General features: G+C 37.3%; 1 protein-coding gene and 1 pseudogene across 1 annotated transcript; both read left to right on the forward strand.

Annotated features, from left to right (window-relative positions):
• Positions 1-2,651: 2,651 nt before the first annotated feature.
• On the forward strand, positions 2,652-6,458 carry LOC132095416 (mitochondrial chaperone BCS1). Its single transcript, XM_059500382.1, has 8 exons — positions 2,652-2,957; positions 3,114-3,504; positions 3,619-3,758; positions 3,884-4,078; positions 4,251-4,314; positions 5,320-5,492; positions 5,654-5,771; positions 6,073-6,458. The coding sequence occupies exons 2-8, from the start codon at positions 3,185-3,187 to the stop codon at positions 6,323-6,325; spliced, it is 1,263 nt and encodes a 420-aa protein (XP_059356365.1). The 5' UTR covers positions 2,652-2,957; positions 3,114-3,184; the 3' UTR covers positions 6,326-6,458.
• A 211-nt stretch (positions 6,459-6,669) lies between these two features.
• LOC132095670 (sterol 26-hydroxylase, mitochondrial-like) lies at positions 6,670-15,615 on the forward strand (annotated as a pseudogene).
• The last annotated feature ends 311 nt before the right edge of the window (positions 15,616-15,926 follow it).

Consider the following 15,926-nt stretch of genomic DNA (forward strand, 5'->3'; position numbering starts at 1 on the left):
TGTTGGAATTTGGTCCCATTCTTGCCTTATATAGATTTCCAGCTGCTGAAGAGTTCGTGGTCGTCTTTGACGTATTTTTCGTTTAATGATGCGCCAAATGTTCTCTATAGGTGAAAGATCTGGACTGCAGGCAGGCCAGGCTAGCACCCGGACTCTTCTACGACGAAGCCATGCTGTTGTTATAGCTGCAGTATGTGGTTTTGCATTATCCTGCTGAAATAAACAAGGCCTTCCCTGAAATAGACGTTGTTTGGAGGGAAGCATATGTTGCTCTAAAACCTTTATATACCTTTCAGCATTCACAGAGCCTTCCAAAACATGCAAGCTGCCCATACAGTATGCACTTGTGCACCCCCATACCATCAGAGATGCTGGCTTTTGAACTGAACGCTGATAACATGCTGGAAGGTCTCCCTCCTCTTTAGCCCGGAGGACACGGCGTCCGTGATTTCCAACAAGAATGTCAAATTTGGACTCGTCTGACCACAAAACACTATTCCACTTTGAAATAGTCCATTTTAAATGAGCCTTGGCCCACAGGACACGACGGCGCTTCTGGACCATGTTCACATATGGCTTCCTTTTTGCATGATAGAGCTTTAGTTGGCATCTGCTGATGGCACGGCGGATTGTGTTTACCGACAGTGGTTTCTGAAAGTATTCCTGGGCCCATTTAGTAATGTCATTGACACAATCATGCCGATGAGTGATGCAGTGTCGTCTGAGAGCCCGAAGACCACGGGCATCCAATAAAAGTCTCCGGCCTTGTCCCTTACGCACAGATTTCTCCAGTTTCTCTGAATCTTTTGATGATGTTATGCACTGTAGATGATGAGATTTGCAAAGCCTTTGCAATTTGACGTTGAGGAACATTGTTTTTAAAGTTTTCCACAATTTTTTTACGCAGTCTTTCACAGATTGGAGAGCCTCTGCCCATCTTTACTTCTGAGAGACTCTGCTTCTCTAAGACAAAGCTTTTATAGCTAATCATGTTACTGACCTGATATCAATTAACTTAATTAATCACTAGATGTTCTCCCAGCTGAATCTTTTCAAAACTGCTTGCTTTTTTAGCCATTTGTTGCCCCCGTGCCAACTTTTTTGAGACCTGTAGCAGGCATTAAATTTTAAATGAGCTAATTAAGTGGATAAAAGTGTAAACTTTCTCAGTTTAAACATTTGCTACGTTATCTATGTTTTATTGGCTCATGTGATTTGAATTTGAATTTATTAAAATTTAAAAAACGTCCCAACTTTTCCAGAATTCGGGTTGTAGTACACCCCCCCCCCCTTTTGTTGATGCTTTAAATTTGTTTTTGTTGATGCTTCTAGGTTGCACAGCCATATCCATCCCCTTCAAATGAGACAAAGCTATAACAGAAAGAAAATAATACACTTCTTATTATCTGCAAGCTGTCAAAGCTGTAAAACACAAATACAAATAAACAAATAAATAAACATGAATCTTGACATGAAATTGATGTGAATCTAGTAACTGACCAATTGAAAAACAAATATTCCAGAGAGCTATGCATGCCAAAGGAAAATGTCTTACTGAATATATAATTAAATAAACATGGTTTTATAAGTATTGTTGTAATTCACCTTATGTTGTATCTGCTAATTTATTTTCCACATGCTTGAGTTGCTCTGCATCACATCCAGTGAAAGTGACATGACATTCAGCCAAGTATGGTGACTCATACTTAGAATTCATGCTCTGCATTTAAACCCATCCAAAGTGCACACACACAGCAGTGAACACACACCCGGAGCAGTGAGCAGCCATTTATGCTGCGGCACCCAGGGAGCAGTTTGGGGTTCATTGCCTTGCTCAAGGGCACCTAAGACGTGGTATTGCTGGCCCGATACTCAAACCCACAACCCTAGGGTTAGAAATCAAACTCTCTAACCCCTAGGCCACAACTTCTCCAGGCTTCCAGGCTCTTGCTGGTCCATGTTTGGTTCAAACTCGATGGGACATCAGTCAGTGAAGGGATAAAACCAACTATAGAGGGGTAAAACTATTACAGCATCAGGACCATTAAGTGTTTCCGTCTCCCAGAGCAACAACACGACTGTACTGCATCACCAGGGAAATCAAAATGTGATTAACTGACTTCTGGATTACCAGACTTGAGTTTGAAACAGCTGATTTAACAGTGTATGTTAACATAAAGAACATAAAGCAATTAATCCAGTGTGTTATGTGAACATGATTTGTTGGAGAATTTGTTTTATTATTATTAAATACATTTTTTGACCTCCTGCGCGGTGGTTCGTATTTCATTTGCTCTGATAAACAACAAGGAACAGCAGATGTGTTCGAATAAACGAATAGACATGATAATGCATTAATATGTTAATATACATTATTTATGACTTAAAATATAAAATAAGAAATAATCTTAATTTGTGTGGATGGAAACAATGTAAGCGGCGTCATTTCTATGATTTTTCTGTTCAAAGAGGAACATTTATTCTGACATAAAAAATGTATATACATAGTGGAGAATAGTCCATTTTAAAATACACAAAATCTACAGAGAGTTATTTATAAGAATACCTAAAAGTGTCATAATGCGGCTGCGTCGTAAACAGTCACAACGGACCTATTAATGTGAAACACAATTCACACGGAACTATTTTCCTGAACAACGGAAGCAACACAGAGGTCGCCATGTGATTTGCTTATTTAATTTGAGTGAATCGGTTCTTTTGAACACTTCGTCTAAAAGAACTGATTCAAAATCAAGCGAATTTAAAACATGCTTGATTTGTGAATCGGTTCATGGAATCAGTCATCGAAAAGATTCGACTCACCGAAAATAACGAGTTGTTCAATCATCACTGAGAGACAACGCTGGGTTACTGTAGAAAGGATGTGTTTAAGAGCATTTTATTCGGGTATTCTTCGTTTATTTTAAGCTACAATGCGGTGTGATATTTCCACTGCCGTAAGTATAGAGTCTTGTTTAATAAATCTGCATTTATTTAAATGAAAAGATAGATCTGATCAGTGACAGATCGTCATAATGTTTTATCAGTCTCAAGGCTCTCATCAAAATTAAAATTAAAAGATTTTCACCTCCTCTGCTGTGAATGTACTGTAGGCTGCATATTGCAATGAAGGGACAAAAAAGCTTTTCCTGGCTGAATAAGAGATCCTGAAGACCCCTTCATCATGACCTTGTCAGATTTTATTGGAGCCCTGAAGGACAACCCTTACTTTGGGGCAGGATTTGGACTAGTTGGTATTGGCACAGCACTTGCAGTTGCCAGAAAAGGGGCACAGGTCGGTATGATCTTCTTTAGAAGAAATTACATGATCACACTGGAGGTCCCAAGCAGAGATAAAAGTTATCACTGGCTCTTAAGCTGGATCACTAAACATGCCAAACACACCCAGCATCTGAGTGTAGAGACTTCATACATGCAGCATGAGAGCGGACGAGTCCATACACAGTTTGACTTCCATCCGAGTCCAGGAAACCACATCATTTGGTACGGTCAGAATATATTATGATGTTACTTTGGGCATCTTACATTCAGTGTGCTGCTGGTTTAATTTTCTCTCAGAGATTATCCCTGTCTCTGACTGAGGCGTTGTGTTTTCAGGTATGGCAGGAAGTGGATCCGAGTGGAGAGGACCAGAGAAAAGCAGATGGTGGACTTGCACACTGGGACGCCCTGGGAGTCCGTCACCTTCACTGCTTTGGGCAGAGACCGCCAAATATTCTTCAACATACTTCAAGAAGGTATAAGCAGCTAGTTTTTGTTGTATTTATTTTTCCCTCATTCAGCAGTGTTGTGAATTTTTTTATAGTAAAGAAAATCAGCTGAATTAATTTTTTTCTTAATGATTGATTCTGTGTCCGTGCAGCACGTGAACTTGCTTTAAAGCAGGAAGAGGGCCGAACTGTGATGTACACTGCACTCGGAGCAGAGTGGAGGCCGTTTGGGTTTCCGAGGCGAAGACGACCTCTGTCTTCAGTAGTGCTGGAGAACGGTTTGGCGGAGAGGATTGTGGATGATGTAAAGGAGTTCATTGGCAACCCTAAGTGGTACACTGACAGAGGTGAATTTTATTTTTTACATACTTATTAGGAAATATTAGGAAAAAAAGCTTGCGCACCTCTAGTGTAATGTAAAATCTTTGTAAAAATACATATAAGTGTTGCTTTTTTGTTTGTTTTATGTTTTAATTATTTTTTTACTTCTAATTTTGTTGATGAATATGTTTCATTCAGGTATTCCATATAGGAGGGGATATCTGCTGTATGGACCCCCAGGCTGTGGAAAGAGCAGCTTCATGTAAGCACAGCTGCTTTGTTTATAGTAGATGTTACTATAAATAATAGTGTCTTATAAAGTATACAGGGTGTAGATCGGTGCAGACAGACAAAGTTACAACAACATGAATATAAATATCAGAGAGAAAAATTATATTCTTGTATTCTACTTCAAATAAACGCTATTCTAATGAACCTTCTGTTCATCAAAGGATCCTTTACACACACACACACACACACACACACAAAAATTATGCAGCACAGTTGTTTTTCAACAATAATAGTAATAATAAATGTTTATTGAGCACCAAATCAGCATATTAGAATGATTTTTAAGGGTCATGTGACATTGAAGGCTGGAGTAATGGCTGCTGAAAATCAGCTTTGCCATCACAGAAATAAATTAAATTTTTAAAAGCTTATAACAATAGGAAACAGTTGTTTTAAATAGTAATAATATTTCACAACATTACTATTGTTACTGTTTTATTTTGGATCAAATAAATGCAGTCTTGGTGAGCATAAGAGACTTATTTAAAAAATATTACAAACCTTAGAGACTGCAAAGTTATGAACATTACTACATATACCTATAATATTGTGTGTGTGTGTGTGTGTGTATATATATATATACCAGTTAATCCGTTACTTGAAAAAATGCAGACTTGTGTATGGATTAACTGGTTCTCACCACGAATATAGCCATAAATGCTGAAATGGCGTCAAGAAGAAAATAAACAAACTAGACAAAAAAAATTATACTGCCATGGTAGAATTATAATATGAAAGTACAAGAAAGCAATCAGTTAAATTTCCATTAGTACACTTACAATTCTGCTGGTATTTTTTTGGATGATGTTCAATAATAAAAATTTTTGTGTGTGTGTAAGATTCTTATTTAGGTGTTTAGTTAGGTACAGTACATATGTCTGTGTGCATGGATTGAATTGTGGTTGCTGCTGTAACAATATAATTTCCTGTGAAGGAGTAATGAAGTATTTATTAATTAATAATAATAATATTTCAGAACTGCGCTAGCAGGCGAGCTGGGTTACAGCATCTGTCTGATGAGTCTCAGTGACCGCAGCCTGTCTGATGATCGTCTCAACCACCTGCTGAGTGTCGCTCCACAGCAAAGCATCATCCTGCTAGAGGACGTGGATGCAGCCTTCGTCAGCCGGGAGCTGCTGCCCACAGAGAGTATGTCTCAAAGACTGCAGTGCTTCTGAATCCTCACTGTCTGTTTGGAATATAATGTGATTCCAATCACATGTGATTAATTATGCCACGGCATTAACAGCTCCATGGAATATTTCTGCTCTGTTTGATCTCATTTATTCTTCCTTGCCTTGTTCTCACAGGTCCACTGGCCTATCAAGGCATGGGAAGACTCACTTTCAGTGGACTTCTGAATGCTCTGGATGGAGTGGCATCTTCAGAGGCCCGAATTGTGTTCATGACAACTAATTTCATTGAGAGGTAAAGCTCAGTACTGCAACTTTAATCATGACGTGCATTACTTTTTTGTTTTGTTGTACTTTGGAATGTAAAGTCCTGGTCATTATTATTATTACTTCACCATATATTGAATCTTGAGACTCAGACCTTTCCAACGATATGTATTTTGTCATGATTATCAAATGTTTAGAGTTTTTTTTTTACATTTAATTAATTCATTTATTTATTTATTTTTAATGAAGTACCCAATATTCATGAGCAGATGTGTTTTCCTTGGTAGCATGGTATTATTTTCTCTTTGTTTCTCGTCTGTGTGCTGTAGACTTGATCCGGCTCTTGTCCGACCTGGCCGTGTTGATCTGAAGCAGTATGTGGGCCACTGCTCTCACTGGCAGCTGACTCAGATGTTCCGGAGGTTTTACCCTCAGGAGTCTGCAGCTGAGGCTGAGCGATTTGCCGAGCAAGCGCTGACAGCACACACAGAGCTCAGCGCCGCTCAGGTGCAAGGACACTTCATGCTCTACAAGACAGATCCGGCTGGCTCCATCAAAAACATTGCAGAGATGAAGGAGTGAAGACTACACAGACAATACAGACTTTTGTATGATGCAGACTGAGCCAACAGGCGAGTGATAAACAGAATGAATGAATCATTCTTTGAAATTTACACCTGGATGAAGGCTTTTTGAGTAATAAAATCCAAAAAAATTGTGTTTCTACTGTTGTTAATATTATTTAGCAACAACAGATGCGCTATTTAGTATGCACTAATTGTCTGACTCATTGTTTACAGTCATGTGTTTCATTTGCAGAAATGATCAGCATATTACGGTTCTTCTGAGATTTGCTTTGTATATACTGAATCATGTCTGTTAAAGTGGGATACAACATTTACCTAGCTCAGAGCTTTTTTTTTTTTTTTCATAACATCAATATTATATACATTATCTAATCTTTTTAGGAAAAATTATGATTGTAAAAATGTACTAAACAACAAATTCTTTCAAGGAAAACAGCCATTGTAAATACAGGTATGTGATTCTGAAAAGGTTCAAAATCTTTTGTTTTGCATTTGTTCACTATTCCCTGTAGGAATTGGAAGAAAGGTGAATGTTAAAGGAATAGTTCACCCAAAATGGCATTGTTTCCTCAGCCTTAATGCAATAACAAACCTGCCTGACCTTATTGCTTTGGTTGTAACATAAGGGGAAATTGAACAGAATGTTCACACTATTGATTCCCAAAACACTATGAGGACAGGGATAGCCGTGGTCAACATTCACTTTCATTGTGTGAAAAAGAGCAGCTTTCGTGTTCCACAGAGGAGCGACAAAGGTTTGAAAACAACATGAGGCTGAGTAAATTGACATTTTTAAAGTGGAGAAAATGTTCCAGTTGATGGCAGTATTCTTACAGTATTATGTGCATGATAATGGTGTTTCAACTTTAAAAACTAAATCCATACAGTATTAAATTACATCAGATAGTGAAGGTTTAACTAGAGAGGCTTTGTCCCACCTCTTTCTCCCTCCCATGTGAAATGGTATCAGTGTTTTGCCTCACTCTTCTCCGTGCTTCCATAATGGCTGTTCGTTTTGCTGTGAGCTCTGCAGAAAGAAGGATCAGATTCGGTTTTCTGAGGGCCATGACAGTGGCCACAGACGTCATGAGAGGGGCTGTAGATGATGCTGCTGCTTCTTTCACTGTCCAGGACAGCCACGGGAAGCTCAAGACTGTGGCTGACCTCCCAGAGATCAAAACCTTTGGGATGATGTACAGACTGATCTTTAAGCGGTACCTGAATCGCCTGCATGAGATGCAGGTACAGAGAGATAGCACAGCCATAGTTTGTTTATCGTGTGACTGTCAATGATTAATTAATGTACTCAGACTGTCACTATTTTTACTTTTAAGAACATTGAATAGCAAGGAAACAATCTTGTATAATTGAATACATTCAGTATTCAGTGTATTAGTTGTGATGTCAGTCATGTCTGGAGATTTTATATAGCCAAAGTGCATTTGGCTTATGTAGTCGTGTGATGTTATGTAAGCTTATGAACTCTTATTGTGGGCTTTCTAAATAAAGACAATATGTTCTTCAACAGAGAAGGAGAGAAATGGTACAAACTGCGGAGAGTGCTCAACAAACGCATGCTGCATCCAAAGGACTCAATTCAGTATGGAGATGTGGTCAATGCGGTGGTCACGGACTTCATCAAACGGATTTACTCTCTGCGGGAGATGAGCCCCACGGGTGATCTGGTCTCCAACTTGACCAATGAGCTTTATCGCTTCTCCCTTGAAGGTATGTCCTTTCCATAATCACTTGAAATGAGATCAAATCAACAGAAGATACAACTTTCTTCTTACACATTCCCAAGGGTGTAACTGACTTGTCACAATGCCCTTAATAGCTACATGTTCCCATGAAGATAATTAGGAGCCAAACTGACACTTCTATATGAAATAATTGCTTAAAAAAACTACATGTATACATTTTTGGTTTCAACATTTAAAAGGTATAACATGTATGTTCGAATAGAATGTTACAAATCTTTTGTATCGAGTGTTGCACTTAGTACACCAATCAAGTACTTGAGTAAAGTACAGATATGTATGATAAAATATCACTCCAGTAAAAGTACTCCTTTTTCAATTTTACTTAAGTGAATACAAGTATGCAAGTAAAAAAAAGTACCGAAAGATAGATTTGGCAATTTTATATAGGCTACTTAATTTAATTAAGTAGCCTATATAAGTTTTTTTTCCAAATTTATCACTATATGGAGTCAAGAAGTATTTTTGTTGTTGATACGGACTACGTTGATGAGTGATGTTCACTGTGAAGCTTACACTGTGATGTACCTGAGAGAAAACAGAGTTGACCATCTGATTTTTAACCAGGAAGAAAAAAGTGTTTTAAAGTTGGTTACAGTTATATATGACATGAGAATAAGGCCTGAAGTTAGGAAGAACATTTTAAGAAAAATGTAATTATATTTTCATATATATTTTCATAATGATTTATTTCTTCTCAAACCTTGTCTGTGGTGTAAAAACACCCCTGGCCAAATGCCCCCAGAAGGCATCACTTCCCACTTTGATAATTACTGTAGTTACATGTTCTGAACATCACATGTTTTCTTTTTTCCTGTAATCTATCTAGGTGGTTGAATAAAATATTTGGACTTTATTTTTAAAAAATTACCTCAACTTAGCACCAGCAAGCTTGTTAGCTAGACAGTTAGCATTAGCAAACACTGTTTACTTTACAGTATGGTTATGAATAAACATTCATATCTACTTGGCTAGTTAATCCAAACAATATAAAAATATATACTGTTGATAAACAATATAAAAACAGACATCACATAGGTTATGTGTAGCATTTTTAATAAAATTGTTTACATTACGGCAACGGGGAATTTGAACATGCATGATTTTATTGCTGTATTTTGTCTCATCTCGTGGGCTAAGTATATTGTCACACCCCTATTGTGGATAAGCGGTGATATAGCTCATAAATATTTATTTATTATTCAATCATAAAAGTGTATGATACAGCTTTCATTTTTCAGGTCAACCATATATTCATGAATAAGAAAATCAGTTTGAATAAAGAAAGCAATAACTTTGCCATAGTATCCTTTCAAATGTTATAGTTTCCACAAAAAAAAAAAAGTTCAGGCTCAGGATTTGTTTTTTTTGCTTTAACCCCTGGTAATAGATTTTATCATGGCTAAAATCAAGACCATCCATTTTATGAAGCAAATTATAGTTTTTATATTATTATTATTATATTGAACGTGTATGACAATTTATTACCTGTGCCAACCAATATTAAAATTTTTTTTACTGATCTTTGTCTCATACAGGGATCTCATCCATTCTGTTTGAGACACGCATCGGCTGCCTGGAGAAAGAGATTCCAGCCGAGACACAAGATTTTATTAATTCTGTTGCACAAATGTTCACCTACAGCATGCCAGTGGTGTTCCTGCCAAACTGGACTCGAAATTACTTGCCATTTTGGCAGTGGTACATTGATGGCTGGGATGGCATATTCAAATTTGGTGAGCTTGTTAGGTCAAACATCCTCTTCCGATAGACTATAAGAGGAACAGACATGTTTTGCAGTTTGATGATGTATTGTACTTATGAATTATAGCCAGAAAAATGATTGACATGAAGATGGAGGCCATACAGAAGCGTGTGGATGCAAATCAGGAGGTTGCTGGCGAGTATCTCACCTACCTGCTTTCCAATGCCAAGATGAGCAGTAAAGATGTGTATGGAAGTATTTCTGAGCTGCTGTTGGCTGGAGTGGACACAGTAAGAGACATTGAATGTATCTTTGGCTATTTAACAACTTGAGCTGTTATTTTGATTTTTTGAGAATTAGGCATATGCAATATTGGACCCACCGGTGGGTCCCCAGAGTTGATGTGGTTAAATAAAAATACGTATGAGTTTTGAAATGATATGTTTTCCTCTTCATGTTCTAGACCTCCAACACTATGTTGTGGGCGCTGTATCTCCTCTCAAAAGATCCAGATGCTCAAGAGGCTCTGTATCAGGATGTAACCAGAGTCTTGAAGGGTGACAAAATCCCAACGGCACAGGAAGTGAACAGCATGCCTTACCTCAAAGCTGTCATCAAAGAAGCATTAAGGTTAATATAATACATGCTTAAGAAGTCAAAATAACATTTGACATACATATACTATACATTTGGCATATACACTACTGGTCAAATGTTTGGAGTAAGTAAAAAGTCTTTTAAAAGAAGTCTAATGCTCACCAAAGCTGCAAAGAGTCTTCTTTGGTGTCACATGATCCTTCAGAAATCATAATTATATTCTGATTTGGTGCTCGAGAAACATTTATTATTAAAAGGCAGTGTAGAGAAAAGAAATCTCTGATAGCCGAGGCACTCCATATTTAAAATGTCTTTATTGCAAAAATGACATGTCCTAAATGGACAACTTTAAAATGCCCACGCGTAGCGGCATGGGGCCTTCTTCAGGGCATAGTGAAGCAGATAAAAAACTGATCTTATAATGACAAAGACACACAGGTAGAAGCAAACACACAGATACTGACAATCAGTATTGAAGGCCTGCAGGTAATTACTAGGACACGCCTCTCACACGGTTCTCAGCACTAAAGCTATTAGTCACAATAATAAACAGAAACACAGGCAACAGATAGCATGCATATATATTCATGCAAACATTGCTAGGGCACGCCTCTCACATGGTTCTCAACACTGAAGCTGTTGGTCCCAATAATAAACAAAGAAGCAACAGATAGCATGCATATACATTCATGCATATATTACTAGGGCACGCCTCTCACATGATTCTCAGCAATAAAGCTGTTGGTCACAATGTAAGCAAAAACACAAGCAACAGGTAGCATGCATATATTCATGCATACACATGCATACACATTCATGCATACATATGCATACACATAAACATATACAATATATATGAGTAGTCACAGGAAAGAACAATATTACAAAATCACAGAAAAGGTCTATAATCTATCTCCTCATTTAATCCTGGATAGTCCATTGCTTTGAAACTCCATATCCAAAAGGTTTCACGTTGCAATAACTGTTTTAAAATATCACCTCCACGTATTGATTTTTTAATAATTTTAATGCCTTCCCGGTGGTCAATAATGGTATATAGGGAGGCTACATCTAGAGTCACCAAATACAAATTTTTGACATTTGTGATATTCATAAGTTTACATAGCACATCAGTAGTGTCTTCAATGAAAGAAGGGAGATCCCGCACTAGAGGTTTTATAAAAAAAAAAGTCCACAAATTGGGAGCAGGGCTCAGTCAAAGATCCATTGCCAACCTGAGGGTAGACCCATTATCTCAGGCAGTGGATCTTTGACTTATGAATAACTTATGAATATCACAAGTGTCAAAAATTTTTATTTGGTGACTCTAGATGTAGCCTCCCTATATACCAGTATTGACCACCAGGAAGGCCTATCAGCCTTACAACATTATTTGTTACATAGGTTGGAGACATCACCACCCAACCATTTACTTTATCTCACAGAATGGATTTTACACAATAATGTGTTCCTCTTCCAAGACGATTTCTTTAGACAGCGATGGGTGCATGTTTTGCTTCTAATTATGCCAATTTATTTAGGTCACTGGGAACACATTCTATGACAAGATAGTATTTTGGGGACGCTTTATTGATGATATCCTCTTTGTTTGGTCTGGTAATGAGGAAGAACTTTTGCAGTTTCATGAGTACATCAATACAACTAACCCTAATATAAAACTATCAATTGAACATTCAAAAACATCTATTAATTTTTTGGACTTGACTATCTGCATAGATGACAATAATCTTTTGCACACAACAATATATAGGAAAAGCACAGACAGAAACACTTTATTGAGGGCTGACAGCTTCCATCTATAAGGAGCCTGAAAGATAACATTCCTTTTGGACAATTTCAGCGTCTTAGACGCATCTGCAGTAATGACTCTGATTTCGAAATGCAGGCTCAAGATATGACATTAAGGTTCAGGGCTAGGGGCTACTCACCAATGATAATAGAAAAAGCAATAATAAAAGCACGCTCCACAACACGCTCTGATCTACCTAAGAAAAAAAAGCGGAGGAAAGACATGGCTAAAAACAACTCTAGACCTGTCTTTGTTACCCAATATAGTAGTAGTGCCTCTGAAATGAAACAAATAATTAAGTCCAATTGGGGGTTAATTCAAAGTGATTCTATTCTGAAAGACGTTTTTCCAGAGCTGCCTATGACTGTGTTCAAGAAGGCACCATCCATAAGGGACAAACTTGTAAGAAGTTACCTTCCAGGTCCTAGACAAAAAACATGGCTAGAAAAAGGGTTGTGGGGAACCTATAGGTGTGGATCTTGCAGTCATTGTAAGGGGTGTCATTCAAAGTAAGTCTTTTTTTGATCTGAGAACGCAGAGAGAATTTAAGACTAATGGTTTTATTAACTGTAACTCTGAATATGTGGTCTATCGCCTACAATGCCCATGTGGGTGTTTTTATGTGGGCAGAACTAAAAGAAAACTAAAAGAGCGGTTTTATGAACACAAATACGCAATTAGAGTCAATAATGAAGATTACCCTATGGCCAAACACTATAAAGAAATACACCATAGTGACCCTTCATCTTTGAGAATTCAGGGCATTGAAATTATTAAAAAATCAATACGTGGAGGTGATATTTTAAAACAGTTATTGCAACGTGAAACCTTTTGGATATGGAGTTTCAAAGCAATGGACTATCCAGGATTAAATGAGGAGATAGATTATAGACCTTTTCTGTGATTTTGTAATATTGTTCTTTCCTGTGGCTACTCTTTTCATATATATTGTATATGTATATGTGTATGCATATGTATGCATGAATGTGTATGCATGAATATATGCATGCTACCTGTTGCTTGTGTTTTTACTTACATTGTGACCAACAGCTTTATTGCTGAGAATCATGTGAGAGGCGTGCCCTAGTAATATATGCATGAATGTATATGCATGCTATCTGTTGCTTCTTTGTTTATTATTGGGACCAACAGCTTCAGTGTTGAGAACCATGTGAGAGGCGTGCCCTAGCAATGTATGCATGAATATATATGCATGCTATCTGTTGCCTGTGTTTCTGTTTATTATTGTGACTAATAGCTTTAGTGCTGAGAACCGTGTGAGAGGCGTGTCCTAGTAATTACCTGCAGGCCTTCAATACTGATTGTCAGCATCTGTGTGTTTGCTTCTACCTGTGTGTCTTTGTCATTATAAGATCAGTTTTTTATCTGCTTCACTATGCCCCGAAGAAGGCCCCATGCCGCTACGCGTGGGCATTTTAAAGTTGTCCATTTAGGACATGTCATTTTTGCAATAAAGACATTTTAATTATGGAGTGCCTCGGCTATCAGAGATTTCTTTTCTCTACACTGCCTCTTAAGATGTTCTACCTTGGACCGAAGAGCACCCAAATCAAACTTAAAAGGGATTGAGCACGCCATTCATCTTGAATCTAAACATTTATTATTGTTATCAATATCGAAAACAGCTGTGGAGCCTAATATTTTTGTGGAAATTGTAATACATTACCATTTAAAATTTGGGGTGAGCAATATAAAATAGAGGGTCAGAGCAGGCAGCAAACAATCATAAACAGTATCTAAACAATTGAGGCAGAGATGAGTAGACAGGCGAGAAGGGTCAGAAACAAGGTAACAGTCGAGAGTCATACAGAGGCAAGGCAATATGCCACAATAAAACACTCAGAAATGTCAGCCAGGGAGAAAACAAAACTTTTCAAGGCATGGATGTAAGTGAGATGTTTGACAAAACTTTTCAAGGCATGGATGTAAGTGAGCTGTTTGAATAGTCCGGGGAACAGGTGAGGGGTCAGTCAATTAGTCAATTCCAGGTATGGGGATCATGGGAAATGGAGTTAATACTCAGGTGAGGAAGCCCTCTGGTGGTGAATGGGAGGAACCATGGAGACTAGGTTCATGACACAAAGAATTATGTGAAAATGTATTATGGATTCCACAAAAATATTAAGCCTCAAAAACTATTGATAATTTAAACCATTATTATTAATTGATATTAACTGATAATAATTAAACACCACAGTAGCATATTATAATGATTTCTAAAGGATCTTGTGACATTAGTGATGACTAGAGGTGTCAAATGACTAATAAAATTTACCTTTGCAAGTACAGAAGTAAAATACATTTTAAAATAACATTTTCATATATATTTTTTATATGTGTGTATATAAGAGACTTTGTCCAGAAACATTAATTATTGCTTGCTTTTACCCTATTGTATTCTATTTTTTACTTTGTACAGCACTTTGGCCAACAAAAGTTGAACTTAAACGTGCTTTAGAAATAAAACTGAATTTAATTATTCTTAACTTTTGATCAGTAGTGTATAATTGAGTATTATAATATCTGTAATTTCATGTGTAGAATGTACCCTGTGGTCCCCATGAATTCTCGTCTTATTGCAGAAAATGATGTTGTCATTGGTGGACACTATTTCCCTAAAAAGGTAAACCATTTCCATGTTGTTATGATGAGAAAAATTGGTTGCGAGTTCAGACATTTGCATCACTAAATCAGCTGTTTTTTAAACAGACAACATTCACTTTGTGCCACTATGCAATCAGCCGTGATGAGAAAAATCTTCCCAGAGCCATGGAAGTTCAAACATGAGCGCTGGCTCAGAGATGGCAGAACGAGACCAAACCTATTTGGGTCAATCCCATTTGGCTTTGGAGTCGGAGGCTGTGTTGGCCATCGCATTGCTGAACTGGAGTTGCATCTGGGTTTGGCAAGGGTAAGATAGTCAGACGTTTATTTTTTAATTTGTGACAAACAGTTATATTACATTATAAATTGTGCTTTTTAATTTTATATTTTCATTCTAATCTAGTTGTTTGAAATCCGACCAGACACAACTATAGGTGAGGTTCAGTCACTCAATCGCACAGTGCTTGTGCCAGACAGACAGATGAACCTCCACTTTGTGGAGAGACAGAAGACATGTTCTGAACCATAGCTAAATAATACCACCATTTCAGCAAGATATAAGCTGCCTGTGCAGTGTACATATATGAAAATTATCAGCTAATGTGAATCATGTGAATATGTCAACTATTTTACCTCTGTCTGGATATGTTTCTATAGTGCTTTGGGATATGCAGTATAAAGGACCCTGTATAACACTGTGAAAAATACTTTTTTCCCCACACAGTTTTGTATACAGTATCTCTTTCCATTCAATTGTTGTAAATTGTATTTCATTATGCTGATATATTAATGTATTATATGAACTTAATCAATTAAACTTTTTAATGAATCCGAAGTCTCTTTTTTTGTTATTGTTCAGTATTAGTGGAGGGGGAATTGTGAAAACACCTTTGACAAATACTCACACACATACACGGGTTTCCTTGTTTTATGTGGACGTTCCCTAGACATAACTGTCATTGAATGTGGTCTATAGAACTCACATGAAGATGAAGAAGATATAGTTCAATAATCTTTAATACTTCCAAACAGAAGGTAATACAAGGCAGGCAGGAGACACACGTAGCACAGCAACACAAATACAATACTGGACTAAGGC

This window comes from Carassius carassius, chromosome 19 (genome assembly GCF_963082965.1).
Source record: "Carassius carassius chromosome 19, fCarCar2.1, whole genome shotgun sequence".
Classification (NCBI taxonomy): Eukaryota; Metazoa; Chordata; class Actinopteri; order Cypriniformes; family Cyprinidae; genus Carassius; species Carassius carassius.

Bases quoted from the DNA above. Each gene is read 5' to 3' on its own strand.
- LOC132095416 (XM_059500382.1), top strand. From the start codon at position 3,185: ATGACCTTGTCAGATTTTATTGGAGCCCTGAAGGACAACCCTTACTTT. The intron at 4,079-4,250 runs GTGAATTTTATT...TGTTTCATTCAG, and splicing joins TAAGTGGTACACTGACAGAG to GTATTCCATATAGGAGGGGA. The intron at 5,772-6,072 runs GTAAAGCTCAGT...TGTGTGCTGTAG, and splicing joins ACAACTAATTTCATTGAGAG to ACTTGATCCGGCTCTTGTCC.